This window comes from Pleurodeles waltl, chromosome 8 (assembly GCF_031143425.1).
Source record: "Pleurodeles waltl isolate 20211129_DDA chromosome 8, aPleWal1.hap1.20221129, whole genome shotgun sequence".
Lineage (NCBI taxonomy): Eukaryota > Metazoa > Chordata > Amphibia > Caudata > Salamandridae > Pleurodeles > Pleurodeles waltl.
Window position 1 is genome coordinate 118,189,796 of NC_090447.1, and position 16,817 is coordinate 118,206,612.

The following is a 16,817-nucleotide window of genomic DNA, read 5'->3' on the forward strand; positions in this document are numbered from 1 at the left end:
TGTGCAAACACGGTTTCTCCTGTGGGCCCTGGTATTGGTCTACAGTTGTTTCTTCCCATATAATGGTGCATGTTACTGAAGAGTAAGTAAACTTATAGTACTAAAAAACTGTATAACACAGGAATCAAAGTTCAAATTCCTCTTAGGGTTAAACTGGCTGAACGTAATTCCCCATACACCAGCTTGTAGAATCAGCTCACCACTAAGCTCAGAGTCAGGCTTGTGTGCATTTGGTTTACCTGTGCTCTTGCAAAAAGACTACATTAAATGGTTTGTCCAACTAAACATCCATTCACTCTCTTGTTAACCCTTTAATCCATATAATCACCCATTCAACTGTACATTCATTCACTTGCCCATTGATTTTATGACAAGACCGGAGGCTCCTATTATGCCTTCTTTTCTTGTTTATTTTTAATAGCAGCAGTCAAGGAAAAAAACTACAAATCCCAAGAGGCAAACGATAGTAGCCAATGGGGAAAAAACGTGTATTTCACAATAACGCACCAATCACAAACAAGCTGCCTCCATAATACCTATCTTGACTGAGAACAGCCCTCTTTTCTTGCTGCTCGCAGTCAAGATAAGTATTTGTATTTTTCATGTCCTTGATAGACGCGATGTTTTCACTGTGATTATAATTGACCTTTAACTATTGTACGCGCATCTGCTTTTCGCGCGGTTCTTTCTTAGACACTTCCTGTGCTCCTACCGTTTGGAATCTTCAGTTCTCCCCTCAGCGCTAAGTCACCATTTTAGAAAGGTCGAGGGGAAAATGGCAAGTTTCTATGTTGCGCTCCCAGCTCTGTTCACATTTCATTGTTGCTGGTTGCAGAGCGGTCCTTCCGATAGTGGTTTCACTTTCTTCTAGCATTTCGTTTCTCCGACCACTCCCTTTTCTCTGCCCAAAGGTAGAGCTAAGCCTTTTTTTCTCCGGCAATAGTGAGGTTGTTAACCCTTTCCTCACCAGCATTTTTCAAGCTTGCAATTTATTTTGTTTCTTATGGAAATGGACAGCTCTCCTATTTACCATGCTATGAATGAGGAGGAAAAGGCTATTAAGGACACTTTAAATTACTTTATTCAGTTGTTTGTGAAGCAAGCAGTCTCTGATTCATTAGAAAAACTGTCCAAAAACCTAGAAAACTCTGTTGTCAAGTTGGCTTCTAAGACGATTTTGGCCCAGTCTGCGGGGGACAGCAGAAAGTGTCCTTGTTCATCAAAACATTCCAAAGTGACGTTATTGGTTGGTGAGGGTTCCTCATACAAGGCAGAGGACGTGGTTCCTCCAAGGCCTCCCTTAAGGGAGTAGAGGACCATAAGAAAATCGTCAAAAAAATGTGGCCTCAGTTCAACCTCTGCGGTCTTTTACCAAGACCGCCGAGGTGCCGCCGTGATGAAGACCGCCAGTGCAGGCGATTTTCTGCAAAGCGTATCATGACTGCTGGCAGACCTCTGCCCTTTTCTGGACGGAGAGCCGCCAGCAGTCATACTGGCGGTCGGCGGTGAAGTGGAGGCTGCTCCACCTCCACGTTATCAGAACCCCACCCACCGAATCACAACCCATGATTCAGTGTGGCGGTGTTTTGGTGACGGGGAGCTGGCGGCGGAGCAGCCTCCATGGATCCCGTTCCCTCCCGGAGGATCACCAGACCAGGTAAGGTGATCGTCCATGAGGGGGGTTTTGTGTGTTGTGTGCGTGCATGGGGGTGTGCGTGTGATTGTGTAGAGGGGGGGTGTGGGTGCGTGTATGCATGCAGAGGGTGTGTTGTGGCTGGAAATTGTCTGTGTATGTCTGTGTGTATGTGTGCGTGTATGTGTGCGTGTACGTGTGTGTGTGTGTATGTGTGATGTGTAGTTGTGTGAGTGTGCGTGTAGGGGTGTGTGTGTGTCAATGTTGGGGGGGGGGTGTGGGGAGAGGGGTCCTGCCACCTTTGGTGGGTGGTAGGGGGGTCGTGGGTTGGGGGGGCTCTGAGGAGGGGAGAGGGGTGAGGGAGACTCCTATCAGTGCCAGGGAACGTATTCCCTGGCACTGATAATGCCTACCGCATTGGATTTCGTAGCAGTACAGAACCCCATGAAATCCAAGGGGGTATGAGGGGTCTTGATACCGCCGGTGGTGTAGTGACGACCGCCGGGCTGGAGACCAAAGTCTCCAGCCCAGCGGTCTTTACCACCCTGGCGGTCGGAGTAGTGAAGTGGCGGTTTTGCATGGCGGTCACCACCATGCTTGTAATTCAAATTTTTTTACCGCCGCCCTGTTTGCGGTATTACCGCCACTTCTCCACCGACCGCCAGGGTTGGAATGAGGGCCTGTGTGTCTAAATCCAAGCATTTATCTTCTCCTATTATCATATCAAAAATCCTCGACACTGATGATGAGTTACATGATGATGATCCTGATTCGGATAAATCCGACAATGATAATGGGGACTTGTTTTCCCCACTCCTCCCAAGAAAGCCAAGTTAGTGGCTCAATATATATCTAAACCATGTAAAATTACGGACACTGAAGGGGTACCTATGTTCGACCCAAATGATATTCAGCATCCACATTCCACTGAATGGTTTCCCGTGGACCATGTGGCTGAATATGTAACTTCCAGACTACGCACTCCTCTAGACAAGCAAGTCAGAGCGAAATTAAGGTCAGAATGTCCTCGTCCATCCCTACTTTCAAAAATATCTGTAACTCCTACTATTGACTCTTCCCTCATTACCTTTTTTCCCCAAAGTTCGGCAAGGACCCCCGAAAGGGAGTGGATAAGGCTTTTTGACATGGCTGAAGCAGCCCGCTTGGATAACGCCGTAGTTGACCCTGTTGACCTGTCTTTGTGGGTCCAGCGAGCGGTATGTTTACTGGGTAATGCTAACTCTGCAATTACCCACGAGAGCAGGAAGGGACTCCTGCTCAAGCTTGAGCCTAAGCTGGTGAGTCTGGCAGTTTCAGATCCAGGGATTAAAGCGGAAGGTCTTCTGTTCGGGGACTCATTTATAAAGGAACTTAGCAAATATGTAGCTACGTTCGCATCATTGGACAAGGCACAACAATCACTCAAGAAGAAGATTTCCAGTCAGGCTTTTGCCAGGGCCAGCAGAGGCAGGAACCACTTTGCCAGCCGTAAATATAACAATCAAGGTTCCCGTGGTGCCTATATTAACTCTTACCACAAGTCTATCCATAGAGAAACCATGGTTTCAGAAACAAAGGCAACAGAGGGTCCAGATACACTTCCCAGCCCGGTAAGTCAACCTTCTGGCCTTCCTATTGTAGGAGGTCGGCTTTTACTATTCCTTCCAAAATGGCAGTCACTAACAGCGGTTCCATGGGTTTTAAACACTGTTCAGGGATCCATTATGGAGCTTTACTCAGAGCCTTTTCAGTTACATTTTCCTCATCCTCCCCAGTTTTCTTTGGAAATGACAAACTTAATCTCCTCAGAAATTCAATCTCTTCTTCAAAAGCGAGCAATTGTCCCTTGTCCTCTCATTCCTTCAGGCTTCGTCAGCTTGGTTTTTTTAGTCCAAAAGAAAAACAGAAAAATGCGCCCTGTTATCAATTTGAAACAGTTCAACCACTTTGTCGCTTATCGACACTTCAAAATGGAAACCATATTACATCTCAGGGATTCTTTACTTCAGGGCGACTGGATGGTTCGTTTGGATCTTCAGGATGCGTATCTCATTGTCCCCATGCATCTGGATTCGAGGAAGCTTTTACAAATCCAATGGCTCAACCAGACATGTCACTTTTCATCCCTACCTTTCGGCCTTTCTTTTGCTCCATGGTGTTTCACAAAACTCATGAAACCGGTAGTAGCTTTTCTCAGAGCTCGGGGAGTCAGGTTGATCATTTACTTGGACGATAGCCTGCTTATGAACCAAAATCGTACGTCTCTTCTTTCTCACGTCCAACTAGCTTGCACTCTTGACAGATCTTGGTTTCATTATCAACAATCAAAAATCTTCTCTAGTTCCTGTTCAGCGAATAGAGTTTTTAGGGTTCCTGGTGGATTCCGTTTCAGCTACTCTTCTTCTCCCTTCAGCGAAAATAAAATCGATAAAATCTGAAATTCTTCAAACTTTACTCAGTTCTCTTATCTCCATTAGATCCCTAGCAAGGATAGTAAGCCCTTTGTCTTTGTCAATTCAAGCCATTTTCCCAGGCTGTTGCATTATCGGGCCCTTAAAAGGTTGAAGATAAGTCATCTTCAAAAAGGTCTCGCTTACTCAGACTCTCGCTCTGGATCAAGAATGTCAAATATAATTGTAGTGGTGGATAGACCATTTAGATGCTTGGAATGGCAGGACCATCTGTGCATCAGCCCCAGATCTTGTATTAGAATCAGATGCAAGTCTGTTGGGTTGGGGGGCCCGGTGTGGTCCAATCTCGACAGGAGGTACATGGTCTCTACAGGAGTCAAATTTGCACATAAATTGTTTAGAGATGCTTGCCTGCTCCTTCGCGATCAAAAGCCAGGCAAGAGACAGAGTTTGTTGTTCGGTTCTTCTCAGAATGGACAATATTTGCTCCATTTGGGAGGCACAAAATCCAAACCTTTAGCGGAATTAGCAGTACGACAGAAGCGAGCTTTGTGTAGCTAATAACTGTGGGGTGCAGAGGAGCATGTCTATTTCATTCTCCTGCTTGCCAACCCCTCTCTTAGAGCAATCTTTGACATTTTCTCCCATTAACACACAATAAATTGCTTAGAAATTGTCATCAGATTTAATTCCTGCTTGAATAGCCAGACAAATAGGCTTTTATAAATGAATCTGTCTTACAGTGGTGTATAATCTTTATTCAAAGGATTTGGGATAAAAAATGTTCTATAAAATGGTGGATAACCATACTTTCAGATGTAGCCCAGTATTTTTTTCTTCCTCATCTCTAATGGCAGGGCGGCCTTGTATGAAGACTCTTAGCCTAATTTTCCGTAGAAATTCTGCTGTTTCCAATTTAAGGTGGAAATTGTCACTTTTAGGAGTTGGAACGTAACCTAACCCATTGTTGACCACAGTTGTTTCAGGCCTGTTCAGGACCCTCGTGCTGTAATTAATTGCAATGCCTTTAGGGGGAAACCAGGCTTCGCTGGTGCTTAGAGTTGCTTCTCTTGATGGGCAGGGTTCCTGTTGGACATCTTTGTTTCTTCAAAACAGAAAAGGATGACGTCAGCACAATCTATAGTGACATCAAATGTTACTTAAAGCATATCCAACAAGATATATCAAAACTCAGAGCCAGGTTCAGCAACCTTGAATACAACATGGATGAAAGACTGGAAGAAGCACATCAAACAGGATAACGATATTGGGAGAGTGGTATGAAGAATTAACTTTAAAACAAGAGAACCTCGAAAACAGGTCTTGCTGCAACAACATGAGGACTCAAGGTCTTCCAAGAGAGTCTGAAGGCAAAGACATGCAAGGCCTGTATTCAGAAGCAGCTCCACCAAATCGTGAATAGTTCTGAATATCCATTTATATGCTTAAACTGCACACACTGAACAAATCCAGGTGGCCAATGACAGGAAGCCACACTGGAAAGTCTAAGACGGGTGTACTATGATGTGAAGAAAGAGATAAGGAATCATGTCCCCATCTTAAACAATACCACTTATGAAGGCCACAAACTGAGGTTTTACAGCGACCTAACAGAAGTGTTTCTTCAGCATTAGTGGCAACTGAAGCAGTTCACAAATTACTTACGTAGCAACAGCATGCAATGTCAATGGTGTCACCCTTTCCAGCTGATTTTTGAATGAAAGGGACAGAAATACTAAGCAAAAACAATCCAAGAAAAAAGATGGATACTAGAGCTACCAGAGGAAGAGGCACAGAAGAACACGCCTATGAGATGGGCCCACGGCGGGGTCAACCACTTCATAAGACGTACAGGGAGGAGGAACTGCAAAGGGGAAACCATCTGGGGAGATCAAAATAGTGAAGTGGGTCCATCGCTAAAATGCTAAAAAGATAAGAATGATTGAACTGGATACTGACAAAGGTGTCAATGCCAAAGGACATCCCGGCAAAAGTGAATAGGTTGAAGGCGCAGAACAGTGAGTTGAGAGGGGGCCTTGGGGAGGTATGATGTAATTTTTGAAGCAGGGAGCAGTGACCGAGGAAGAGATCCTCCTGATTTAAGATGACCACAACAGGAAATGTGCCACAAGTTCAAGACTTACTTGTTTGGCAAAATGTTATGTTTGTTTTTAGTTGTTATTTGCAGGGGAAAGGGAAGTACATGGTCAACTGCTTGATTCAAGATGACCACAAGAGGGGACGTACTACAAGCTCAGGACTTACTTGTTTGAGAAATGTTATGTCCCTTTTTAGTAGTTATTTGCTGGTGAGGGAGAGGGAAGTACATAGTTAACTCTTGAGAATAAAGAAAACCTCTTGATTATACAGCAAGACTCCTTGAAAGAGTTTTGTTTGTAGTATTTTTGTAGAGAAAGAAGGAAGAGGGAAGTACCTGGTCAACTGGCTGAGAATACAGGACACCCCTTCATTGCACAGCGAGACTCCTTGAGAGAAGAGAGACATTCTGAAGCTACAGTTAATAAGCAAAGTATAGACATGATTCCAGTTTTCTTGAATGTTTAAAAAAGTAAAAAGGGTCTCACCACCCCAGATAAAAGAATGTCTGTCATTAACTTTTATAGAAACACAGGAACGGGCCTATGTCTCCTGCAAGAGCCACATTTGTTAGTAAAAGAATGTAACAGAATGAGGTCAATTTTTTCCTGACCAATACTGGCGATGCTGGTGGTGATTCTACGTAGCCCTGCTTTCTAAGGCTTTGACACAGAGGTATTCCAAAACAGAGGAGGTAAAACGTTGAGACAGGTGGTCCAAATGGGAGGTCCCAAATACAAAATCCTCAATTTATACGCCTGAATACAGAACAGGAACCATTCATACAGACAGCTACCGCCATGGCATCGTGGGATCTGTTGGTTGGAGGGGACCTGAATATAGTAATTGTGCAACACAAGTGATAGGGCCCCTCAGCAATACGATGGGTGGGGTCCACTTCTGGCCTATTTAAAAAGTAAACACTGGGCTAAGAGATGCCAGCAGGGCTACTCACAAGCTAGACAAAGACTGCACCTTCCACTCCTCAGCCCATAAAACCTATGCATGACTAGACCATTTCCTAGTGTGAGAGAGATTGAGGGGGAGCTGTAACAACTATGTAGGTAGGGCAGATCGTTCTGTCAGACCACGCTCCCATAGCAGTCGCATAAGAAAAGCAAGCATATTTCATAAACTTGCAAACTGACACCTTAATGAGTTCCTACTACATGAACCAGCCAAACAGCTCCAAAATTGTAGAAGGAACAATGAGTTGCATATAGGAAAATGACTTAGCGGGCATATTTACCTCTACGCTGTGGGACTCACTCAATGTATATATTAGGGGCGTCATCATAATGATAGCAGCCAGATGTAAGAAAATGTGTAATGAAACAGGGGTAACAATAGAGGTGTCTCTGGCAGAAGCAGTGGACCATAGGATGAAATTGTCTAAAATGATTTAGTGCAGGGATGTAGCATTTAAACAACAACTTAAAGCACTTGATTTTGGATTACACAGAATTCACAGTTCTTCAAAGGAAGCAGCAATACTATGCTTCAACTTATAAGGGAGATAGACTTTTAGGCTGCACAGCTTAGGCGAAGGTCACTTCTGACAGGGTTCAAAAGATAATCACTACCTCCAGATAAACAAAAATATTGCCATTGTGGAGTCCTTTCAATTATTGTATTAGCAATTATACAAATGAGGGCAGGTAGGCTCAAAAGGGCTAATAATTTACCTCCAAGAAAACCTTTATCACTCTATACTCACAGATATACTGGAAGCATGGACAAACAGATCTCCATAGAGGAGTTCATTACAGCAATACCCAAGCTTAAACTGAGGAAATCTCTGGGCCCAGGAGCATACACAGCCAGATTCTACAATGCTACTGTTCCAAAATAGCTCCAGTCTTCATGAGGGTCTGAAATGAAATTAGAGATACAGGATCGCTAGCTAACACAATGTGTGAGGCAGCAGTTGTGGTCATACCTGGGAACAGCCCATCCCAAAATGCCTCATATAGGCCTATATCCCTCTTAAACATCAATTTCAAGATTCTTACAGGTATTTTAACAGCATTTGGGACCCTTGCTGCCTGGAATAAACAACGTAGATCTATCAGGTTTTATCCCACTGTGGCAATGCATTGATAACACTAAAAAGATTACACATTCTGGAGAACGCCCCAAAGGATGAGAAAGAACATTTTTTTTCTACTGCTTGACACCGAAAAGATGTTTGACAGAGTATACTGGACCTGTATGATAAGGAGACTAGGCCTGGGTCCCCGATTTCTGGGGTGGATTAAGACAAACTATCACAAGCCTAGAGCTAGGATACAAGTCAATGTTGTCATGTTGCATCTGTTAATGATAGAGAGAGATACCAGTAAGGGATTCCCCCTGCCGCCACCCATCCTTGCACTTACGCTAGAATCCATAATGGCAGATATCAAAGGAGTTAACATTGGCAAACACTTATAATATTTACAGATTATGTCACACTGTCTCTCTAACCGATCCCTGCAACTCCACACCAGTGGTGTTGGGGGAATTAAGCCTATTCAATAAATTTTCCAATTTTAAAATAAATATTACTAAGTCAGAAGCACTACTGATACACCCTCCACCTCATCAGGTGGAGCAGTTGCATCAACTCTTAACAATACCCAGTGTCTCAGAATACATCCGATATTGATTGTACTACCAATCAAATAGTGCCCTTAACTACTCCAAACTCATTACAGATATGAGACAGCACTTCCAATGTTGGTATTCAAAGCTGTTTTCTTCACTGGGAAGAATCGGGATAATTAAAATGAAGATTTCACCTCAGACTCTTTACTTTTTCTGGACAATTCCCCTCTTGGTTCCCCCCTCCACTATCAAATAGATGCATGAGTTAATAAACTCCTATATCTGGCAAGGGAAAGTCCCTCCTATAGCCAATAAAATACTATATAAGCTACTGCTGTAAGTAGGGTTTAGCGATCCCACACATTAAGTTCTACTTTTAGATCACTCAGCTGCAATTTCTAGGAGGTGTGCGGAAAAAAGGGATGTCAAACAGTGCTGATTTTGGAGCATATTTAAATCACAAACCCCTATGATAGGTTCAGTGATTAAAGAAATAACAGAAAAGATGGGGACTATATTCATCACCAATCACTAGAGTAATACTAGCAATTTGGGATAAAGTTGTTTCACAAGAAGGCTTTAAGTAATTTCTTTCTTTGTTCACTACTAGATCTTATATTAGCAAATTTACGTCAGCTAATGATTCATCAATTCTCAGACTTGTAGGGAAAGGGTTTGCCGGATAGCAGATCATCTCGTTTGAGGGCCTCAAGCAACAGTTTGGCCTCCTGCGGTCCAAACGGATATACATAAACTCAAGTCCGACACTGGATTGGTCATCCAGTCTCGAGGCCGCTCATAACACTTAAGAAAGGCTTAAAGTCTTCCCATGTGATAAAGCATTAATCCATAACCTTTATATGCTTTTTTTTTTTTTTTTTTTTTTTTTAACGAAAGTGATTCTGAACCATAGACACCAGAGAAAAAGAGATGGGAGTGGGAATTGAGGACGTCCAATAAAGACTAGGAAAAAAATTATGAATGGTTGTGTACATTTGTACAACTAAGAGAGTGCAAAGGTCTGCCGTACTGGTATAGGACCCCAGAGAAAGTGGAGAGATGGAATGTCTACAGCGTAGACTCAGGGTGTGGTGCGATGCAGTGGGGACCTTGTTTGATATCTTGTGAAACTACCCTAAGCTGGGCAGATCCTGGGAAGAGCGGATATAGAATCTTAATAGAGTGTTTGAGGTCCAGGTTTCTATAAATCCGTGGATAGTATTCGATCTTCCCTATCTGACAGAACCCCAAGATTGACCAAAGGAAGGCAAACAACTAGTGATGGCCATGGTGTTAGCAATACAGGTAACACTGACATTCAGGTAAGGAAGTGGGGCCCAAGCATTCCAGTTGGATCACCAGATCCAGGGAAATACTAGGTATGGAAAAAACTCACATTGTTAGGAGATTTCATACGATTTTTGATTTGTATCAACTGTCAACTCTTTATTAAACAATTAACTCACAAGTTTATCGAGCTCTCATGCCCACAGTACCTCAGAGGTTTACGTCTTATTCCAGATAACAGCTCTCAAATACTAGTCTCACAGGGGGCCCGCACCAGTTAAAGATCATTGAAGTAATCATGACAATGCAGTTTCACCAGTTGGGGAAGAACAGGCTTACTCAAATGGTGTTGATTAGGTAAGTTGACTAGGGGTGGATGGTCACCCTGTTTCAATAATACATCTTTCCTCCCCACCTGGATAGTTGTAGAATATGGTATATGTACTGGAATCCAAATAAAAATACAGACAAACCTAAAGATTGCTCTAAGGCAGCATTTCCCAAACTAAGGATCACGACCCACTGGTGGTCCACAAGCCTAATGCTGGTAGGTCAGGAAAGTCTGAGTAATAAATAAAGATGCCCTTAAATTCAGTGTTTATCTTGACACCTGTTAATGTTTGAAAGACAGAGGTCAAATGTCAAGCTAAGTCTTCTGACAAATTGCTGCTCATGTGTTTAACATGTGGACTAGTATTCACTTTTCTTTCTCTTAATGCAAAGTGAGAGGAGTTTTGAATTATGTAACAATCTTGCTGGAGTACAGTGAGTAGGAAAGGAAAGTAGGATGTAGTTTTATTCCAATACACAACAAAATGCAAATACCTGTAAATGAGCCGCATGCAATCAGCAGTTAGGAAAGCAAAAATGAAGTATAATTTTATCTTTTTTAATTCGGAAGAGTGCTCGAAACAGAGATTTGAATAGGATCAAAACAAAATCAAGACACTTTACTTGGTGATGTACAGATGATAAATACTCCCAGAAACCTGATTTCCGCATATTATCATTTATGTGGTGTATACTTTTATCACTAAAACTGAATGTCTGTGCAAAGTTAGTGTTCATTCCAGTGGAACATATGCTGTCCGTAAATGACAGTGCCCTACAACATGCTGCTTTGGTTACATAAAAAATTGCCCCTCCTCACGCCCATTAACCGTAGACGGGTCGTGGTAGTTTGTAGTTCTGAAAAAGTGGGTCGTGGTTTAAAAAAGTTTGAGAACCATTGCTCTAAGGCAACTCTTAGTATTGTTCGACTTTCAGTGGTGTTAAAGGTGCTGCAGTTTCATACCTCATAGTAAATGTCGATGCTTAATGGTCTTTACAATTTTGACAAAGAGATAGCTACATGCTTAGGTAATTTATGGCAGATATTGATCTTCACTAAACAATTCTGATGGATCTGGGAGCCCAAATAGGTGATAACATTTTATGAGGATCCAATGTTGACCAAAGAATCCTAAAGAGACATCAAACAATCCTTCTATCTTTTGATGCTGAAAATGCTTTTGATAGAAGAGACAGAAGACTTCTTCAGAATCAAGCTAATATTATGTACCCCTCCCTGAAGCACAAAATAAAAAAAAAGAGTTGCTGCAACCTGTAGAACTGCAGCATGGGAGAAGGTCTCATATCTCTCAGACTGTTTGCATTTACCTTGGGACCACTTGTACAAGAATTTTATGTCAAGACTGGAGGCTCCTATTATGCTTATCTTGTGCTGCTTTATTTATATAGCAGCCAGAGTCAAGAGAATCAAACAATCCCAAAAGGCAAGCAAACATGCGGCCAATGGGAAACTATAACTAATGCATGCACTGATCAGTGACAGACAGCACCCCTCAGATTTACCTAACTTGACTGCAAGCAGCTGTCTTTTTCTTGCTGCTCGCAGTCAAGATAAGTATATCTTTACATATACTCGATATTCTCTGTAATTAGTTTTATATTTCTTGTGTATGAATTTGTTTTTATTATGATATTGTGTTAAAGCTGATCTATTTATTGGCTTTGAAACACCTTTAGTGCGCAGAGTGACGTCCTAAGGGACTTTTCAGGCTCCTTTCTCCCCGCCCAATACCTTGGTGCCGGCTTGTAACTGGTTCTTGTTTTTTGCCGCATTAATCTCCTCAAGCGGCTTCGGCACGGATTCAAGTCCTTACGCTTCATAGTTGAGCTGGGCTCCCTTGATCTTTTTCAAGCTGCTTTCTCTCTACCTTTTCAGAGTGCGTCATCCTGAGGATCTCTCTCCCCATGGGTTCCTGGAAGTGACTGTGTCACCTTCCTTAGCGATGGTGCGGCTTTCTCCAGTCAGTCACTCCCCTCTAGTACGTCTTGAACACAATTTTTCTCCTCCTCCTTTTTATTGGAATCTTCTGCCATCTAACGTCCCTCACTTTAACCCTCAAAGTAATAGTTTTTTCAGTATTTTGCTGCAACATGGATTTTACATCATTTTTTGATGAAAATAATGACGGCGAGAAGGATTTTAAGCACAATTTAAACAAATGTATTCACTCCTCTGTTGCTAAAGCTGTGTCAGCCTCAATGAACAAGGTTTCAAAGCAATTTGAGAATACTGTATCGTCATTCATGTCACAATCTAATCTGGCTCCATCTGTGGTGGAAAGCAGAAAGCGCAAAGCTACGGTGGCTTCTTAAATTTACAAACAAAATCAATTTCTGCACTATTGGATGGCGATTCTTCCTCACATGTGATAGACGACGGAGTTCCTCACATGCATCCTAATCAGGAGGGGAAGTTCCAGGCACTAAAAGTAAATCCAACACTACACATTTACAGAATACTGGCCAAAAGATTGTGATTTCCTCTATCAAAGATACAGATGAAGATCTTGAAGATCCTGATTCTGATAACGACCCAGATGATCTGGACGATTCTGAATTTTGGTTTGGCCCTGCACCCAAAAAACAAAAAGTTTCTTCTCCCTCTATGAATCCTTTTTATACTAAAACTATTCTGGGCTCGGAGGGTAATCCTATGTTTGACCTCAAGTTAATACATCATCCCAGCTCCACTGATTGCCTTCCCTCAGATCATGTGGGGGACTATATCAAAGCAAAGTGACACTTACCACTGGATAAGAAAGTAAGATCAAATCTTAGGTCGGAATGTCCCAGTCCTTTCCTACCTCTTCACATAACTGCTACTCCTGTTATTGATCCCTCAAAGATAAAAAACTTTACTAAATTTGGCAAAGGTCTCCATAAAGGGGTAGAAAGAGCATGGTCCGCCTGTCAAGACAAAATGCTGGACATTGTGGGACCATTATACCGCATCTTTGATATGGTGGAAATAGCCAGATTAGCTCGATAGACCCAGAAGAATTGTCATTATGGGTGCAACGAGCCTTCTATTTATTAAGAAATGGAAATTCTGCAATAACTCATGAGAGACGCAAAGGGTTGATACTTAAATTGGATTCCAAATTGGCTGATCTAGCTTCTATGGATCCAGGTGCTAAAGCTGATGGCTTATTATTCAGAAATTCCTTCATCAAGGAATTAATAAATACGTCACCACTTTTGCCTCCTTGGATAAGGCTCAACAGTCTCGTAAAAAGGTTTTCACCAACCTTGTTTTGGCCAGGGCCAGTAGAGGAAGGAGTCGCTTTACTGGCCGTTTTGCCCGATCTCAAGGCTACAGAGGCTCCTCCTTTGCTTCCCAGCAAAAATATCGCACACAATTCTACCCCCAAAGAACAATAGGATTCAGAGGTCGGAGTCAAAGGAACTTCAAGTCCTACCATCCCGCAAGTTAGTGTCCCTTTTGGCCATCTTTCTGTAGGGGGTCGTCTAAAATTCTTTCTTCACGAATGGGAAATCATCACTTCAGACCCTTGGGTCTTAAATACAGTTCAGGGTTATTCCATAGACGTTTACGAAAAGCCTTTTCAAAATTCTCTTCCACCCTCTCTAAAGTTCTCTGTGGATATGACTTTTCTAATTTCACAAGAAATCCTATCTCTTTTTCCCAAACACGCAATCCAAATCACCCATTGGCACCCAAAGGGGTTTTTAAGTTTCATTATTCTAGTTCAGAAGAAAAACAAAAAAAAGACCCGTCATAAATGTAAAACAATTCAACCAGTTTGTAGTCTATCGACACTTCAAAATGGAGACTATTTCACATCTCAGGGATGCATTGGATGGTACGTCTCGATTTCCAAGGCGTATATCTTACCATCCTTATTCACCACGAGCAAAGGAATTTTTTACAATTCCAGTGTCAAGGTCATATATCAATTTTTCTTGACTTCCTTTTGGTCTTTCTTCGGCCCGTGGTGTTTTACCAAATTAATGAAACTTGTGGTGGTACATCTCAGAGCCCAGGGCATCAGACTAACCATTTATCTAGATGATATCCTATTAATGAGTCAAAATCGTCAGACCCTTCACAAACAAATTGCCTATACTTCCTCTCCGTTACTGGAGTTGGGTTTCATCATAAACAGAGAGAAATCAATTCTGGCCCCATCATAAATCATGGAATTTCTGTGTTTACTGGTAAATTCCACAGAAGGTACACTTTACCTGCCCGGGTCAAAAGTAAACTCAATAAAATCAGAAATAATCCACTCTTTTCATCTTCCTTCCATCTTACATCTCTCAGATTTAAAGGCTCTAGATATTTCGGCCCGTCATTTTACACCCAATGGTGGTTTTTTCAATGTTTCACAACCAACCAAAGTTATGTGTAGGGAATTGTCTCAAATCGTATGAACAAAGAACAACCCATCTCAGAATGTCCTCTGTTACCCAACTTCTTATATCCTTCAGAAAACCCCACAAGCCTGTTTCTTCTCCCACTCTTGCTTGTTGGGTCATGAGCTTAGCGGGCACTGATACCTAAAAATTTGGAGCCCATTCTTCCCAGGGTACCATGGCTTCCAAAGCTTTTTGAGAAGGTTCTCAATTGGAGGACATTCTGAGATCAGCAGATGGGTCTAATGATGTTATTTTTCGTACTTTTTATTGCAAACCTGTTAATATGGAATCTTCTGTGGTAATTGATATGCTTTAAACTAGCATAATAGCAGCTTCCGGTCTTGACGTAAAATGTAGATTTTCCTAATAATTTATGAAGGAAAGTCTTAATCTTATTAAAGACACAGAGTTGAGTATTATCCCGCAAAAATATATTAACTATGTTTTTTCTTACCCAAATTTTTAGTTTCATCCAATCCAGCATCATCATCCAGTTAAGAAGCTTCATCAATATAAGAATTCTCTGATTTTGGATTTCCTTGCTTCGCCTTCTTCACACAGGGATCAGTTTCTTCTGGTTCCTGACATGAATCCTGAATATTTTTGATTGGACTTAATTCAAGATTTGTTCTCATTTGTTTTGGCTATTTTTATTATTGCATGTATTTTTCCAATGTTTAATACTTATTCATGATTCTTCTCACACAAGAAAAGAGGGCTGCTTGCAGTCAAGTTAGATATATCTTAGGGGTGCCATTTGTCACTGACCGGTGCATTGCATTTGTTCTAGTTTCCCATTGGTCGCATCTTCGCTTGCCTTTTGGGATTGGTGGATTCTCTTGACTGCAGCTGCTACTGAAACAAAGCAGGAAAAGATAAGCATAATACTCACCTCCGTGTCTTTAATAAAAATTAATACTTTCCTTCTTAAAGTACTAGGAAAATCTACATTAAACTGCAATATTGATTTTAAAGTGTTAATTTGGCATCTGGGCACTATAAGGATGCGTTGTTTGGGAACGATATTCAGTGTTACTTGATTGACTCTGAGAAGTCGTTGACGTCCTTGACTGGCATTTTAAAATCTTTTTATGCATTATCTGGTTAATTAAGGTTAATTATCGGAAATCAAAGAGCATGGGTATATCTATTGGCACCTTTACTGACCAAGATGTATGGTCATAGATTTGCTCGGTTAAGAAATGTCACCTGTTATTAAGCAGTGAACCCCTTCCCCATTGCACAGTAAAGATTTCTATAGAGTTAACATTCTTGGCCTGGTAAACACGCTGTATGAATACATACACAAGTGTTGCAAACTTGAGGTTTCATGGTTTGGATAAACAGATTACATAAGGATGAACATCTTATTGTGGCAGCTACATGCTGCACAGACATGCAGCCAAAGGTCTTGTCCTTTATATGATTTTTGTTATCTAGTTATCAGTACAGGTTAATCTTTCCCCAATCTAGAAAGATATAATCTTGCAACTCAGTTAAGATCTAAACCCAAATGAGGACTATCAGCCCAATATAAACTTTGGTTTATCATCAAAAGGAAAAATGCCAAGGTTTCACTACAGGACCTCCATTGCACTAAGCCAAAATGGTATAGTAGAAACAAACGGGTTTGCTCCCATACTCATCCAGGGAAACTTTACAATATGAGTGAAAGCTACGAGGAAAATAATTCCTTTTCTGTAGTCTGGCATAGAGTGGGTAACACAGGATTACAACCTATTAACCCTAATAAAATGTTTTGAGGAACTGTTCCATAACTGTCCTCCATAGTAGGGCGATTTCTGAGTATGTGGACATCTAAAGAGTGCTGAAATGTGCTTTAAAGAGTTTCAGTTAAGACAGAGAGATTTTACAGCCTATTGCAACTCTTCCACTGGGCCAAGCAGCACAAAATAAACAATGGAGGTAGGGAGGCAAGTATTAAGTAGTAAAAATGTACCACTGCTGCATTTCTATCACAGAACGAATTGGCCTTTAAAGGCACTTCTAGGTTAGGTAAAGCTTTTGTAAATGCAAGTCATGAAGCATGCTAAAATGGGAGTGTGAAATGG

At 41.6% G+C, this 16,817-nt stretch overlaps 1 protein-coding gene across 3 annotated transcripts in view; it reads right to left on the minus strand.

The window, feature by feature from the left end:
• THAP12 (THAP domain containing 12) overlaps window positions 1-16,817 on the minus strand; it is an 81,693-nt gene that overhangs the window by 21,260 nt on the left and 43,616 nt on the right. Inside the window, exon 3 of one of the 3 annotated variants that reach the window (XM_069203883.1) lies at window positions 15,200-15,600. The exons of 1 other annotated variant lie outside the window; for it this stretch is intronic. In XM_069203883.1, coding sequence (XP_069059984.1) covers window positions 15,200-15,253 — 54 coding nt within the window. In that variant the 5' untranslated portion in view covers window positions 15,254-15,600. The remainder of the gene's footprint in view (window positions 1-15,199; window positions 15,601-16,817) is intronic. One more of the 3 variants, XM_069203884.1, reaches the window with a different exon arrangement.